Here is a 17,761-nt window from a genome sequence, read left to right as displayed (position 1 = left end):
GAGAGTGCAGAGTTTCTCACATCTGCCCAGTGTGCTCATGACCGGCTCCGGTTTAACACCAGAGTGTGTGAGGACGGGTGAGACATCCTCTAACACAAGTGCGGCTACGCTTTTTTTTGGTCACGCTGCACAATGGTGCCGATCGCCGGGACTGGTTTACTACGGCCTTTGGAGCGGCTTTGCCAGTTTCGCCAGATCGGCCCAGGACCGCTGGATAATGTCGGATGATAATCGTGTGGTGACGGATAATCGATGACGATCGACGGTGTCTCGAGCTGAATGCGGTGCCCAACGTGCGACATTGGTTGACGCGCGGCCGGCCAACGCGCCGTCTAAATCCGCATCTCTCTTCTGGAATTCTCAGGTGGGCAACGCTTTTGGTGAGCCGGCGGTCGCAATGAGCTGGAGCTTCCTGACCCGTCTGTTGGAGGAGATATCTCTGCACTCGACGTACCTGGGCAAGCTCTGGCTCACCACGTTCCTGATCTTGCGCATCATGCTGACTATCGCGGCGGGCGAATCCATCTACCACGACGAGCAGAGCTCGTTCATGTGCAACTCGCAACAGCCGGGCTGCACAAACGTCTGCTACGACTCCTTCGCTCCCCTCTCCTACGTGCGCTTCTGGATTTTTCAGATTATCACCGTGGCGGCGCCCAGCATTCTCTACCTCGCCTTCGCCATACACAGGATACAGAGGTCTAGTAGAGTTACGACGACGACGATAATCGTGATGATGATAATGACGATGAAGGCCCCCCCCCCCCCCAAAAAAAAACCTTAATTCCACTCTTTGTTTTGGTGAGAAGGATATTTTTAAACTTTCATTCCCGCGTCGTTATCCGCAGGTCAGAAGGCTCGACCGGCCACAAAAAGCACCGACGGACCGAGCAAGCCGAGGAGAATGTCCAAGCGGAGAAAGGAGGGGAGTTTGCCGACGAGGCTGGCGAGGTCAAGAAGAACGACCACAGATGGCACGACGGGCGCCGCACGATCCCGGCCGACGGCCTCATGTGGGCGTACACGCTGCAGCTCGTCCTGCGCACGGTGGCCGAAGTGGGCTTCCTTCTGGGCCAGTACGTGATGTACGGCTTGGAGGTGATCCCCCGCTTCGAGTGCCCCCGCCGCCACCCTTGCCGCCACCGCGTCGACTGCTTCGTGTCGAGGCCCACGGAGAAAACCGTCTTCCTGTACGTGATGTACGCCGTGGGCGGCCTCAGCCTGGCTCTCGACCTGGCCGAGCTGTGGCACCTGGGGATGGGCGCCCTCGGGGACTTGTTGCCAGGCAGCCGAGCCAAGCGCCAGCAACGGTCAGGGCCGGATTAAGGTTCTTGTAGGCCGTAGACACTTCTGTCTCGTAGGCCTTTAGTCAGGGCCAGATTAATGTTCTTGTAGGCCCTAGACACTTCTGTCTCGTAGGCCTTCAGTCAGGGCTGGATTAATGTTCTTGTAGGGCCTTGACATTTCTATCTCGTAGGCCTTCAGTCAGGGCTGGATTAAGGTTCTTGTAGGGCCTTGACATTTCTATCTCGTAGGCCTTCAGTCAGGGCCAGATTAAGGTTCTTGTAGGGCCTTGACATTTCTATCTCGTAGGCCTTCAGTCAGGGCTGGATTAATGTTCTTGTAGGGCCTAGACACTTCTATCTCGTAGGCCTTCAGTCAGGGCCAGATTAAGGTTCTTGTAGGGCCTAGACACTTCTATCTCGTAGGCCTTCAGTCAGGGCTGGATTAAGGTTCTTGTAGGCCCTAGACACTTCTGTCTCGTAGGCCTTCAGTCAGGGCTGGATTAATGTTCTTGTAGGGCCTTGACACTTATATCTCGTAGGCTTTCAGTCAGGGCCGGATTAAGGTTCTTGTAGGGCCTTGACACTTCTATCTCGTAGGCCTTCAGTCAGGGCCGGATTAATGTTCTTGTAGGCCCTAGACACTTCTATCTCGTAGGCCTTCAGTCAGGGCCGGATTAATGTTCTTGTAGGGCCTTGACACTTCTATCTCGTAGGCCTTCAGTCAGGGCTGGATTAAGGTTCTTGTAGGGCCTAGACACTTCTATCTCGTAGGCCTTCAGTCAGGGCCAGATTAAGGTTCTTGTAGGGCCTTGACACTTCTTTCTTGTAGGCCTTCAGTCAGGGCCAGATTAAGGTTCTTGTAGGGCGTAGACACTTCTATCTCGTAGGCCTTCAGTCAGGGCTGGATTAAGGTTCTTGTAGGGCCTTGACACTTCTATCTCGTAGGCCTTCAGTCAGGGCCGGATTGAGGTTTATTGTAGGCCCTAGACACTTCTGTCTCATAGGCCTTCAGTCAGGGCCGGATTAAGGTTCTTGTAGGCCCTAGACACTTATATCTCGTAGGCCTTCAGTCACGGCTGGATTAATGTTCTTGTAGGGCCTAGATACTTCTTTCTCATAGGCCTTCAGTCAGGGCCAGATTAAGGTTCTTGTAGGGCCTAGACACTTCTATCTCGTAGGCCTTCATTCAGGGCTGGATTAAGGTTCTTGTAGGGCCTTGACATTTCTATCTCGTAGGCCTTCAGTCAGGGCCGGATTAAGGTTCTTGTAGGGCCTTGACACTTCTATCTCGTAGGCCTTCAGTCAGGGCCGGATTAAGGTTCTTGTAGGGCCTAGACACTTCTATCTCGTAGGCCTTCAGTCAGGGCTGGATTAAGGTTCTTGTAGGGCCTAGAGACTTATATCTCGTAGGCCTTCAGTCAGGGCTGGATTAAGGTTCTTGTAGGCCCTAGACACTTCTATCTCGTAGGCCTTCAGTCAGGGCTGGATTAATGTTCTTGTAGGCCCTAGACACTTCTATCTCGTAGGCCTTCAGTCACGGCTGGATTAATGTTCTTGTAGGGCCTAGATACTTCTATCTCATAGGCCTTCAGTCAGGGCCAGATTAAGGTTCTTGTAGGCCCTAGACACTTCTATCTCGTAGGCCTTCAGTCACAGCTGGATTAATGTTCTTGTAGGGCCTAGATACTTCTATCTCGTAGGCCTTCAGTCAGGGCCAGATTAAGGTTCTTGTAGGGCCTTGACACTTCTATCTCGTAGGCCTTCAGTCACGGCTGGATTAAGGTTCTTGTAGGGCCTTGACACTTCTATCTCGTAGGCCTTCAGTCAGGGCCAGATTAAGGTTTTTGTAGGGCCTTGACACTTCTATCTCGTAGGCCTTCAGTCAGGGCCAGATTAAGGTTCTTGTAGGCCCTAGACACTTCTATCTCGTAGGCCTTCAGTCAGGGCCGGATTGAGGTTTTTTGTAGGCCCTAGACACTTCTGTCTCATAGGCCTTCAGTAAGGGCTGGATTAAGGTTCTTGTAGGCCCTAGACACTTCTATCTCATAGGCCTTCAGTCAGGGCCGGATTGAGGTTTATTGTAGGCCCTAGACACTTCTGTCTCATAGGCCTTCAGTAAGGGCTGGATTAAGGTTCTTGTAGGCCCTAGACACTTCTATCTCGTAGGCCTTCAGTCAGGGCTGGATTAAGGTTCTTGTAGGCCCTAGACACTTCTATCTCGTAGGCCTTCAGTCAGGGCTGGATTAATGTTCTTGTAGGCCCTAGACACTTCTATCTCGTAGGCCTTCAGTCACGGCTGGATTAATGTTCTTGTAGGGCCTAGATACTTCTATCTCATAGGCCTTCAGTCAGGGCCAGATTAAGGTTCTTGTAGGCCCTAGACACTTCTATCTCGTAGGCCTTCAGTCACAGCTGGATTAATGTTCTTGTAGGGCCTAGATACTTCTATCTCGTAGGCCTTCAGTCAGGGCCAGATTAAGGTTCTTGTAGGGCCTTGACACTTCTATCTCGTAGGCCTTCAGTCACGGCTGGATTAAGGTTCTTGTAGGGCCTTGACACTTCTATCTCGTAGGCCTTCAGTCAGGGCCAGATTAAGGTTTTTGTAGGGCCTTGACACTTCTATCTCGTAGGCCTTCAGTCAGGGCCAGATTAAGGTTCTTGTAGGCCCTAGACACTTCTATCTCGTAGGCCTTCAGTCAGGGCCGGATTGAGGTTTTTTGTAGGCCCTAGACACTTCTGTCTCATAGGCCTTCAGTAAGGGCTGGATTAAGGTTCTTGTAGGCCCTAGACACTTCTATCTCATAGGCCTTCAGTCAGGGCCGGATTGAGGTTTATTGTAGGCCCTAGACACTTCTGTCTCATAGGCCTTCAGTAAGGGCTGGATTAAGGTTCTTGTAGGCCCTAGACACTTCTATCTCGTAGGCCTTCAGTCAGGGCTGGATTAAGGTTCTTGTAGGCCCTAGACACTTCTATCTCGTAGGCCTTCAGTCAGGGCCAGATTAAGGTTCTTGTAGGCCCTAGACACTTCTATCTCGTAGGCCTTCAGCGGTAATGTTCTACAGCTGCTACTGCTGCTAACCCATGTCACTAACTCCCTCCGCTGTCACTCGGCTTCCTTCACGCGGTACTTGAAACTGGACGTGCGTCGTCGCTGCTGACACGTTCATTACTTAGCCAGTGCCCTCGTTCGACGGGAGGGCGCGCTGCGTGCCCGCACTTCGGCAGATTCCTACTTGAAGTCATTGGGGAGAGGAGCAAAAATATATCACGCGAGGTAAGCCTCGAAATATCGAACGCGGAAATGTCTTCCGCTATTTATTTTTTGACCGCGGCTATCGCGTGGGATGCCGTTTGTTTTCACCGATAACAAATTCGACGTCACCATGGGACCTCCCATGATGTAGCTGCACATGACGTAGCTGCTCACAACGAGCTCTCAATGTGCTGATAGTGGCATTGTGTCTGTGCTGTTCGCCTTTTGGCATCCTCTGGTCTAACACTGTTTGAGGCTAGGCTCTAAAGATAGCTCTCCCTGGTGTGGACCAATCAGTTTCAAAGACAATGCATCATATACTACCAGAGCATGTTTGTTTGCATGTTCACCACAAGTGTAGCGACATAAATGGTGTCACTACTCTGTAGCGACAGTAGCGAGTGAAGAGTGGTGCTGTATGCGTGGTGCCGCTCTATGGTACCAGAGTGAGCACGGCACGGAATGGCTCACTAGAGGGCAGGGTCCGGGTGTCGCTGAGGTCGGGTCAGGACATGATATCCTGGGTGAACCCGAGAGGGCACGTGACTGGACGAGGGGGCAAGGGGGGACGTGAGGGTTACGTGATAAGGACCCAGGGTCCATCCCGGAAGGATCTGGAAGGGGGCGTGGCCAAGGGCAGAGCCGGCCACGCCCCCTCCCGGAAGGATCTGGAAGGGGGCGTGGGCAAGGGCAGAGCCGGCCACACAGTTATAAACCAAGTCCCGGGTGGGAGCGGGGCTGCTGGGTCAACTCTGGGAATGAAGCCGCCATCTAAGGTCCTCGGTCTCCGGTCTCCGCTAGTGGACCAGGCAGCGTGTTGAGCTGTCCTGGTCCGGTAATATAATTAGCTAAGTTGGGAGCGGTGGTTACCGCCCTATGTCGTCATCCTGTTGAGAGTTACCTGTTGCCTCCAGTTCTAGTGTGCGCCTAAATGGAACCCACCACACAAGTGCTGCGTGTGGTTAATGTGAACTTGATTCCATGCAAAAGGTTTCTATTTGGCGTTCCAACATCTGAACACAACTCGTGCTTTATTGCCAGAAAGTGTACGGGCTTCCTCCCTGACGCTCAAAACGTGCCGTTCCCGCTGCTACTGTCGTTGCCATGAACAGGATTGCGAACGGCGATCCTCCTCCTCCGCCTCCTCCTCCTCCTCGTCGCGCGGCCGAGACGGAGGAGGCCGCCCCCCGGCAGGTGGCGATAACGCCGGCGGCTGCGTCGCAGCTGCAAGGTTACCTGCGCGCGATACAGCGGCGGCTGGAGCTGACGGTTTCCCCACCACCCCGACGGGCCAGGGCAACGCGGGGATACGGGGAGAGCGGAGCAGGGAGAGGTGGGGGAGGCGGAGAGGGAGGACGGCGGGAGACTCCGGCCTTACGCTCGGCCGCGGTGGCCGTGAGCAAAAACCCCCAAGTGCAGCTCGGCAAGAAATACGAAGTGGCGGCGGTGGCAGACGAAGTAGGAGATTCCGGAGAAGAACAAGGAGAGGTCAAGGCCGCCTCTAGGAAGGGAAGGTCCGTCCGAACGAAGAAATATCCAACCATCTCAGTTTAAGTTTCCTTACTCTTTGGTCCTTTCGGTAAAGTCACGTCGGTAGAAATAAACATTGTACTTTTTATTCTTGGTTCTTTCGGTAAAGTCACCACGTAGAAGGGAAACTATAAAATAATACAAATATAAAGCAATAGAATTATCTTATTGTTTTATATTTTTTTATTTTTTATTTTATTGTTTCCCTTCTACGTGGTGACTTTACCAAAAGAACCAAAGAGTGTGAATCCCTGCAGTCGTGAAAGCTTCAAGTCGAGATTTAAGTTTCCTGTTTTGAGTTGAACGCCGAGTTATTCACGAATAAAGGTTTTCTCTTTTGGGGGGGTCAGATCTCGCTTGTGAGTTGTAGATATGTCGTTGAGCACTCCACCACCCGGCATCAGCCAGCAAGGTTGTGTCACGTAGACGAAACCTCGTGCCGGGTGGTTACTACTGCAGCCCACCAGTGTGTTTGAGAGAACAATTGTGAGCGTGGATTTATTCTCCCAACACTATACACTGCACTACTATACACTACACTATACACTACACACGGCACTATGCTTTACCCGACTATACACTATACTACTATACACATCACTACTATACATTACACTACTATACACTACACACAATACTGTACATTACACTACCATACACCACTATGCACTACACTATTATACACTACTCTACATCACTATACACTTTAGTAATATTCACTACTACACACTACACCAGTGGTTCTTAACCTGGGTTCGATCGAACCCCAGGGGTTCGGTGAGTCGATCTCAGGGGTTCGGCAGAGCCCCCGCCACGGAGGTCCGGACACACTTGAATTATTGTGTAAATTTGTGATGACACACACGGCCCGCTTGGCCATCACTGGCTGCAGATGATCATGCTACACTGCTTGGCCAATCAGCGCTGCGGGGAATTTAGTGCGTACTCAGTAGTCAACGTGTGACTGTTGTTGTACGTCGTGTGATTTCTTTAATATTTTATCCATACTAACTATGTCGGGCAAAAGAAGAAAGTGGTCGGACGAATATGTACAACATGGATTCTCATGTATCACGGAACGTGATGGGAGTGAGCGTCCTATCTGCATGATTTGCAACGCCAAGTTGAGCAACTCTAGTCTTGCACCGGCAAAACTAAAGGAACACTTCTTGAAGCTGCATGGAGACGGGGAATACAAGAACACAACACTTGCTGAATTCAGGGTGAAGAGAGCCAGATTCGATGAAAGGGCCACTCTGCCTGCTCTTGGATTTGTACCTGTTAACAAACCGATCCTGACAGCATCGTACGAAGTTGCTTACCTGATCGCAAAGCAGGGCAAGCCACACACCATTGGTGAAACACTTGTGAAACCAGCTGCATTAAAGATGGCGAATCTGATACTCGGAACAGTGGCCGAAGGTAAATTATCCCAAATTCCCCTTTCAAATGACACCGTCAGTGACAGAATAGAAGACATGAGTAAAGACATCTTGGCTCAAGTAGTCGCGGATCTTATTTCAAGCCCGGCAAAATTCAGCCTTCAACTCGACGAAACCACAGACGTTTCTGATCTAAGCCAGCTTGCTGTTTTTGTACGCTATGTGAAAGACGACATGATAAAAGAAGAGTTTTTTATTTTGTAAGCCTCTTACAACAACAACGAAGGCAGCCGATGTGAAGAAGCTTGTGGATGACTTCTTCAGAGACAACAATCTTTCATGGGATATAGTTTCTGCAGTTTGTACGGACGGAGCTCCAGTCATGCTGGGAAGAAAGTCTGGTTTTGGTGCGCTAGTAAAGGCCGATGCACCACACATCATTGTGACGCATTGTATTCTGCACAGGCATGCGTTGGCAACAAAAACCTTACCTCCAAAAATGGCAGAAGTATTAAAAACTGGTGGAATGTGTGAACTATGTGCGAAAAAGTGCTCTGAGGCACCGCATCTTCAGTGAGCTGTGTAAAGAAATGGGCTCTGAATTTGAGGTACTTCTGCTCCATTCTAATATTCGGTGGTTATCCCGGGGACAGGTGCTGAATTGTGTTTTTGCCATGCGTGTGGAATTAGCCCTGTTTTTGCAAGAGCACCAACACTGCCATGCAGATTGCTTCAAAAATCCTGAGTTCATTCTCATTTTAGCGTACATGGCTGATATATTCGCAGCTCTCAATCATCTCAATCAGCAGATGCAGGGTGGTGGAGTCAATATCATGGAAGCGGAAGAACACCTGAAGGCTTTTCAAAAAAAGCTACCATTATGGAAACGACGAACAGAGAACAATAACTTCGCAAACTTCCCGCTTCTGGACGACTGTGCAAGTAAGATCGAAGATGTGTCTGGAATCGGAGATATTTCTGTATCCACGGAACTGAAGCAAACAATTGCCACGCACTTAGATGAGCTTGCAAAGTCTCTCGACGGATATTTCCCTACAAGAGAGTCATATCCAGCATGGGTGAGACAGCCGTTCACGTTTGCTGTTGAAGCAGCAGATGTCAATGATGAATTCCTCGACGAAATCATTGAAATTCAGCAGAGCCAGGTTCAACAGCAACTCTTCAGAACAACAACGCTCTCAACGTTTTGGTGTCGACAAATGAACAAGTATCCAGTTATTGCTAAGAAAGCCCTGGATTTTTTTATACCATTTGTTACAACATATCTTTGTGAGCAATCCTTTTCGAGGATGCTGGACATAAAAACGAAGAAAAGGAACAGACTTTGCTGTGAAAATGACATGAGAGTGGCACTTGCCAAGGTGAAGCCACGCATATCTGAACTGATCTCTCAAAGGCAACAGCAGAAGTCACATTGATTTCCAGGTATGTAATTTGTTGTGAGTTTATGCATTGTGTTGGTTTTATTCTTTGAACAAGTTAATGTTCATGCACAGCTCATTTTGTGTACCAGTAAAAAACATATCTATGTCTTGAATTTGAAAAAAATCACATTTTATTTTTCACTAAAGAGGGGTTCGGTGAATGCGCATATGAAACTGGTGGGGTTCGGTACCTCCAACAAGGTTAAGAACCACTGCACTACACTATACGCTGCTATACACCACAGTAATATAGGCTACACTACTATACAATACGCTATACACTACTAAACACTGCACTATACACTACTATACATCACTATACACTATAGTAATATACACTGCTATACACGACACTATACGCTGCTATACAGAGTAATATAGGCTACACTACTATACACTACACTATACACTGCACTATACACTACTATACATCACTATACACTATAGGAATATACCTTGCTATACACTACACTATACGCTGCTATACACAGTAATATAGGCTACACTACTATACACTATACACTACACACAATAATGTATACTACACTACCATACACCAATATACACCACTACTATACATCACTATACACTAGTAATATACACTATACACTACACTGCACTATACACTACTATACATCACTATACACTAGTAATATACACTGCTATACACTACACTATACCCTGCTATACACCACAGTAATATAGGCTACACTACTATACACTACACACAATACTGTATACTACACTACTATACACCACTATACACAATAGCGTCAGGAAAACTCCTTTCATCAATCGACTGGCAAGTCTTTTTGAGGCCCTTGGAGCCGACCGCCCACCTATTGCGTTGACCCTCAATGCCGCCAAACATTCACAAACTCCTAAAAACCGTTCACTCGATGCTTTCGGTAAAGTCACGTAGAAGAGAAATAATAAAATAATAAAACAATAAAATTCTCACGACGTTTCGATTGCTAAACAAACATGCAATCATCAGCAGGTGTGAAATCCACAGCGAGAAGATTTTGAAAAAAAAAGTGGCGTTTTTTTAATGATGATTGCAAATGTTGTGAGAATGATTTTTTTAAATATTTTTATTATTTTATTGTTTCCCTTCTACGTGGTGGTGACTTTACCGAGAGAACCAAGAATATGAATCCCTGCAGTCACGGAAGCTTTAAATCTACATTTAAATCCTAAAAACCGCTTGTATTACAACTTTAAAAAAGGAAACTGGCCACTTTTCACTTATGATTCAGAATAATTATTCACCGACAACATCAACCATAGCCACACATCCGCAAATAACTCTGAAAAGAATTTCAGAAACATCATCGCGACTACCACCAAGCACACCGTCGCTGGGGGGTTGCTGCAAGCAACACCTTCCCTGCCTCCCTAAACAAGCCTCAACGCTAATAAACCAACGGAACACCATTAGGACAAACAATCCTACATCACCACAAATCTCCCGGCCTTCAATATTGAAATCACAATGCTAATCAATCAAGCCAAAACAGGGAACGCTGGCACGAGTTTGTCGAATCTTTTGAACACCGCCAAAACTCATCAAAACTTTGGAAGACCATCAAAGCCTTAGACGGACACTCCAAACCGCCAATTGCACAACCACTTTCAACAACATATCCGATCTTGAAACTACTGGTACCAGTCATCGGCAAGTCCACTCAGCTCCACGTCCTCCTGTACCATGTCACTCCATCTCTTCTCTGGCCCGGGCCGCGCCCGTTTAGCCCCCTCTATCCGGCAGAACAAAAGCTGTTTAGGCATGCCGGACCACAGACACACACACACAAACTTACCCACTCACCCACCCACCCACTCACCCACCCACCCACTCACCCACCAACCCACTCACCCACCCAACTACTCACTCACCCACCCACCCACTCACCCACCCACTCACTCACCCACTCACCCACCCACCCACTCACTCACCCACCCACTCACCCACCAACCCACTCACCCACCCAATTACTCATCCACCAACCCACTCACCCACTCACCCACTCACTCACCCACTCACCCACCCACCCACTCACTCACCCACTCACTCACCCACTCACCCACCAACCCACTCACCCAACTACTCACCCACCCACTCACCCACCCACCCACTCACCCACCAACCCACTCACTCACCCACCCACTCACTCACCCACCCACTCACTCACTCACCCACTCACCCACCCACTCACCCACCCACGCACTCACCCAACTACTCACCCACCCACCAACCCCCCCTCCCTCCGTGTCTCCTCACCAGGCGATCCAGCAGCTGCTGGAGCTGCCGCTGAACCTGGCCCTGGTGTCCCCGGCGCACACCCCCAACTGGGAGCTGGTGAGCGATGTGGTGAACGTGGTGAGCCGCGTCTACCACTCACCCAAGCACTGCCGCTCGCGCTACGAGGCCGTTGTGGTGCCACGCGAGGAGGGTAAGGTGGATGGCTGGGTGGGGGGGTGGGTGGGTAAGTGAGTGGGTGGCTGGGTGGGTGGGTAAGTGGGTTGGTGGGTGGGTGAATGGGTGAATGGGTGGCTGGGTGAGTGAGTGGGTGAGCTGACTATCACCATGGTGACAGTGGTGGTGGTGACGGTGATGGTGAGCTGTCACCGTCGTGACGGTGATGGTGGTGACGAGCTGACTGTCACCGTGGTGATGGTGATGGTGAGCTGACTGTTACCATGGTGACGGTGGTGGTGAGCTGACTGTCACCATAGTGATGGTGAGCTGACGGTGATGGTGAGCTGACTGTCACCATGGTGACGGTGATGGTGAGCTGACTGTCATCATGGTGACGGTGATGGTGAGCTGACTGTCACCATGGTGACGGTGATGGTGAGCTGACTGTCACCATGGTGACGGTGGTGGCGAGCTGACTGTCACCATGCTGATGGTGAGCTGACGGTGATGGTGAGCTGACTGTCACCATGGTGATGGTGAGCTGACGGTGATGGTGAGCTGACTGTCACCATGGTGGTGGTGAGCTCACCATCACCATGGTGACGGTGGTGGTGAGCTGCTGACCGTCTTCGTGCCTTCAATGTCTCCCCCAGCTCCTCTACGACTTCCACCCCAAGAAGAAGCAGAAGACCAAAGGCGTCTACAAGGTGAGTGGCTGGTGAGCGAGCCGCTGGTGAGTGGGTGAGCGGGTGGGTGAGTGGGCGAGCGGGTGGGTGAGCGGATGGGTGGGTGGGTGAGTGGGCAGGCGGGCAAGCGGGTGGGTGGGTGAGTGGGTGAGCGGGCGAGCGAGCCGCGGGTGAGCCGGTGAGTAGGCGAGTGAGCGGGTGAGCAGGTGAGCTAAGTGGGTCTCATGGTGATGGTGGTGGTGGTGGTGATGATGATGGCGGCGATGATGATGGCTGTAGTGGGTCTCATGGTGGTGGTGATGATGATCATTTGACTGCTTCCCTCCCTCCCCCTCCCTCCCCTCCCTCCCCGCGTAGACGAAGAGCAGGCAGCCGCTGTGCACCAGCCAGATCTTCGCGCAGGACGAGCACACGGCTCAGACGGAGCTCTTCTCTGCCAAGTTTGAGCTGGCGCGGAGCAGCGCTGCCAAGCGCAGGATGTCACTCAAACCCGTGTGGGTGCCCGCACGCTCACCCACCCACTCACTCGCTCACCCACTCACTCACCCACTCACTCACTCACCGACCCACTCACTCACCCACTCACTTACTCATCCACTCACTCACCCACCCACTCACTCACCCACTCACTCACCCACCCACCCACTCACTCACTCACCCACTCACTTACTCACCCACTCACTCACCCACCCACCCACCCACTCACTCACCCACCCACTCACTCACCTGCCCACTCACTCACTCACCAACTCACCCGCCCACTCACCCACCCACTCACCTGCCCACTCACCCACCCACCCACTCACCCACTCACTCACCCACTCACCCACCCACCCACCCACTCACTCACCCACTCACCCACCCACTCACTCACCCACCCACCCACTCACTCACTCACTCGCCCACCCACCCACACACTCACCCACTCACCCACCCACTCACTCACTCACCCACTCACCCACCCACTCACTCACTCATCCACTCACTCACCCGCCCACTCACCCACCCACCCACTCACTCACCCATTCACTCGCCCACCCACCCACACACACACTCTTCCACCCACTCGCCCACCCACCCACACACACACTCTTCCACCCACTCACCCACCCACTCACTCACCCACTCACTCGCCTACCCACCCACTCACTCACCCACTCACTCACTCACTCACCCACCCACTCACCTACCCACTCACCCACCCACCCACCCACTCACCCACCCACCCACCCACTCACTCACCCACTCACCCACCCACCCACTCACTCACCCACTCACCCACCCACTCACCCACCCACCCACTCACTCACTCATCCACTCACTCACCCGCCCACTCACCCACTCACCCGCCCACCCACCCACACACACACTCTTCCACCCACTCACCCACCCACTCACTCACCCACTCACTCACCTACCCACCCACTCACTCACCCACTCACCCACTCACTCGCCCACTCACCCACTCACTCACCCACAAACTCACCCACCCACCCGCTCATCCACTCACTCACCCGCCCCCTCTGACGTCGCGTGTGCGTGCGTGCGCGTGCGTGTGTCTACGTGTGCGTGCGTGCGCGTGCGTGTGTCTACGTGTGTGCGTGTGTGTGTCTGCGTGCGTGCGTGCGTGTGTCTGTGCATGTCTGTGTATCTGCGTGCGTGTGTCTGTGCATGTTTGTGTGTCTGCGTGCGTGTGCGTGTGTGTCTGCGTGCGTGCGTGTGTGTCTGTGCATGTGTGTGTGTCTGCGTGCGTGTGTGTGTGTGTCTGTGCATGTGTGTGTGTCTGCGTGCGTGTGCGTGTGTGTGTCTGTGCATGTGTGTGTGTCTGCGTGCGTGCGTGTGTGCGTCTGCGTGCGTGCGTGTGTGTGTCTGTGCATGTGTGTGTGTCTGCGTGCGTGTGTGTGTGTCTGCGTGCGTGTGTGTGACTTTGTGTGTGTGTGACTGTGTGTGTGTGTGCTGCGCTCTTTTCAGGTTGGGGACAAATCTCTTCCAGAAGAATCCCAAGCACGTGTCGGTGCCGTCGGAGAGGTGAGCACCCCACACCGCTGATGGTGATGATGGTGATGGTGTTGATGGTGTTGATGATGGTGTTGATGATGGTGTTGATGGTGTTGATGATGGTGTTGATGATGGTGTTGATGGTGTTGATGATGGTGTTGATGGTGTTGATGATGGTGTTGATGGTGTTGATGATGGTGTTGATGGTGTTGATGATGGTGTTGATGGTGTTGTTTATGGTGTTGATGTTGTTGATGGTGTTGTTGATGGTGTTGTTGATGGTTTTGATGTTGTTGATCGTGTTGATGGTGTTGATGCTATTGATAGTGTTGTTTATGGTGTTGATGTTGTTGATGTTGTTGATGTTGTTGATGGTATTGATAGTGTTGTTGATGTTGTTGATGGTGTTTTTGATGTTGTTGTTGATGTTGTTGATGTTGTTGCAGCGGTATCAGCTACGAGACGCCGCTGTCACCTGTCCAGGTGGCAGCGCTCAGGGCGGAGAGAATCGCTAAGGAGAAGAAGCTGAGAGTGGGGGTGGGGGGGAAGAGTGGGGGGAGAGTGGGGGGAGGGTGGGGGGAGAGTGGGGGGAGAGTGGGGCGATGGTGGGTGACTAAGTGTGGGTGAGTGGTGGGTGAATGGGTGAACATGCAAACACACATGATTCTGATAATAACAATATGATGCATTGTCTTCAATAACAATGTAACTATTACACTAGGATGCATTGTCTTTAATAACAATGTAACTGTAACAATATGATGCATTGTCTTTAATAACAATGTAACTATAACACTAGGATACATTGTCTTCAATAACAATGTAACTATTACAATAGGTTACATTGTCTTCAATAACAATGTAACTATTACAATATGATGAATTGTCTTCAATAACAATGTAACTATAACAATATGATCCATTGTCTTCAATAACATTGTAACTATAACACTAGGATACATTGTCTTAAATAACAATGTAACTATAACAATATGATGAATTGTCTTCAATAACAATGTAACTATAACAATAGGATGCATTGCCTTTAATAACAATGTACAGTGAGGGATAAAAGTATTTGATCCCCTGCTGATTTTGTACGTTTGCCCACTGACAAAAAAATGGTCAGTCTATAATTTTAATGGTAGGTTTATTTGAACAGTGAGAGACAGAATAACAACAACAAAATCCAGAAAAAAAGCATTTCAAAAATGTAATAAATGTATTTGCATTTTTATGAGGGAAATAAGTATTTGACCCCTCTGCAAAACATGACTTAGTACTTGGTGGCAAAACCCTTGTTGGCAATCACAGAGGTCAGATGTTTCTTGTAGTTGGCCACCAGATTTGCACACATCTCAGGCGGGATTTTGTGCCACTCCTCTTTGCAGATCTTCTCCAAGTCATTAAGGTTTCGAGGCTGACGTTTGGCAACTCGAACCTTCAGCTCCCTCCACAGATTTTCTATGGGATTAAGGTCTGGAGACTGGCTAGGCCACTCCAGGACCTTAATGTGCTTCTTCTTGAGCCACTCCTTTGTTGCCTTGGCCGTGTGTTTTTGGGTCATTGTCATGCTGGAATACCCATCCACGACCCATTTTCAATGCCCTGGCTGAGGGAAGGAGGTTCTCACCCAAGATTTGACGGTACATGGCCCCGTCCATCGTCCCTTTGATGCAGTGAAGTTGTTCTGTCCCCTTAGCAGAAAAACACCCCCAAAGCATAATGTTTCCACCTCCATGTTTGACGGTGGGGATGGTGTTCTTGGGGTCATAGGCAGCATTCCTCCTCCTCCAAACACGGCGAGTTGAGTTGATGCCAAAGAGCTCCATTTTGGTCTCATCTTACCACAACACTTTCACCCAGTTGTCCTCTGAATCATTCAGATGTTCATTGGCAAACTTCAGATGGTCATGTATATGTGCTTTCTTGAGCAGGGGGACTTTGCGGGCGATGCAGGATTTCCTTCACGGCGTAGTTTGTTACCAATTGTTTTCTTGGTGACTGTGGTCCCAGCTGCCTTGAGATCATTGACAAGATCCTCCCGTGTAGTTTTGGGCTGATTCCTCACCGTTCTCATGATCATTGCAACTCCACGAGGTGAGAACTTGCATGGAGCCCCAGGCCGAGGGAGATTGACAGTTCTTTTGTGTTTCTTCCATTTGCGAATAATCGCACCAACTGTTGTCACCTTCTCACCAAGCTGCTTGGCAATGGTCTTGTAGCCCATTCCAGCCTTGTGTAGGTTTACAATCTTGTCCCTGACATTCTTGGAGAGCTCTTTGGTCTTGGCCATGGTGGAGAGTTTGGAATCTGATTGATTGATTGCTTCTGTGGACAGGTGTCTTTTATACAGGTAACAAGCTGAGATTAGGAGCACTCCCTTTAAGAGTGTGCTCCTAATCGCAGCTCGTTACCTGTATAAAAGACACCTGGGAGCCAAAAATGTTTCTAATTGAGAGGGGGTCAAATACTTATTTCCCTCATTAAAATGCAAATTAATTTATAACATTATTAACATGCGTTTTTCTGGATTTTTTTGTTGTTTTTCTGTCTCTCACTGTTCAAATACACCTACCATTAAAATTGTAGACTGATAATTTCTTTATCAGTGAGCAAACGTACAAAATCAGCAAGGAATCAAATACATTTTTCCCTCACTGTACCTGTCACCGGATAAGTAAGAGTGAAATAAAATTCCTTGGCTAAAAATCATTGCTAATCCCATTTTATAAGAATGCATTTTTCCTTGTGGGATGCTTTGGTCTCTAATTATATTCTACCAGGTTCAACGCGTTTTTCCAAGATGCATTTTTGTTCATAGGTTGCATTGAGCAATTCACACAGTTTTCCTGTGCAGCAGAAGTGTTATTTTTACATCACCATAATGATTTAGAAATACAATACTATGTTACTTGATGATGATGACGACGACAATGTTGATATGCAGTATTTACTTTTTTTAATGGAAAATAATCCAAAAATAAAACTGAGACACCTTTATATATCATCATCGTCATCATCATCAGCCATGGTCAATGAATGGAGGCCTCCCCAACCCACCACCTTTGACGATGCTATGATGTAATAATCCAACTATGACCTGCACACGAGCTGATTTCATTGCTCCATCTCCCAACTGATGCGTTACATTCTTTGACTGCTATGCCTGTTAACAATGGTTACTTTACAAATAATTCTGGTCCCACCATATGGTGTTGTTCAGGAGATTAATTTGCTAATTGACATTGTTTTGATCTCTCAGTTGTTCAGCAACAGCACTTGCATGTAACAACAATAATATATCTTCATCAACATCACGATACACTAAATATGAGCTTGGGTAAACAATGATCTTTTAATGATTTATATGTGCTGATCTCTCATTGCTTAGCTTATTGAAAATGTGGAGGAAGATACCGTATTATAGACCAAAAAATATCCATAATATACAATCACAAAGCAAACATTGTGTGTCATTGCCGAGTACATGATATGAACTGGATAATGCAATAATTGATTCACATTCTAATACATACGTGTGCACATCTGTTAATATTTTTTTCACCTTAAATTTAGTATGCGTGGAGAACGTCTTTCACACCGTACGTAGCCAACCGTCCTATAATCGGAGCTGCGACATGATTCCCTGATTGCATGTGCATCCATGTGTTGCTTTGTGCTCGAATTGCTTTTTTTTTCATCGTCAACAGTTACAACAATAAACGCACATCAGTGCTTTAATCAAGCATTCTTATT

At 49.2% G+C, this 17,761-nt stretch overlaps 1 protein-coding gene across 3 annotated transcripts; it reads left to right on the top strand.

Moving 5' to 3' along the window:
- The first annotated feature begins 370 nt into the window (after window positions 1-370).
- LOC142915947 (gap junction gamma-1 protein-like) lies at window positions 371-6,782 on the top strand. 3 transcript variants are annotated; one of them, XM_076061578.1, is made up of 3 exons: window positions 371-699; window positions 849-1,076; window positions 5,652-6,782. In XM_076061578.1, exons 1-3 carry the CDS (start codon window positions 398-400, stop codon window positions 6,091-6,093), a joined length of 972 nt encoding a protein of 323 aa, XP_075917693.1. In that variant the 5' UTR covers window positions 371-397; the 3' UTR covers window positions 6,094-6,782. The 3 variants fall into 3 exon arrangements, with proteins under 3 accessions (XP_075917693.1, XP_075917694.1, XP_075917692.1); XM_076061579.1 differs by having other exon boundaries at window positions 849-1,098; XM_076061577.1 differs by having other exon boundaries at window positions 849-1,190.
- Window positions 6,783-17,761: the final 10,979 nt, after the last annotated feature.

This window comes from Petromyzon marinus, unplaced genomic scaffold (genome assembly GCF_048934315.1).
Source record: "Petromyzon marinus isolate PM22_M1 ecotype Great Lakes invasive population unplaced genomic scaffold, UKy_Petmar_22M1.pri1.0 PM_G_Scaffold_37, whole genome shotgun sequence".
NCBI classification, from domain to species: Eukaryota; Metazoa; Chordata; class Hyperoartia; order Petromyzontiformes; family Petromyzontidae; genus Petromyzon; species Petromyzon marinus.
The sequence above is the reverse complement of the archived record's forward strand: the minus strand, read 5'-3'. Positions and strand labels throughout refer to the sequence as shown.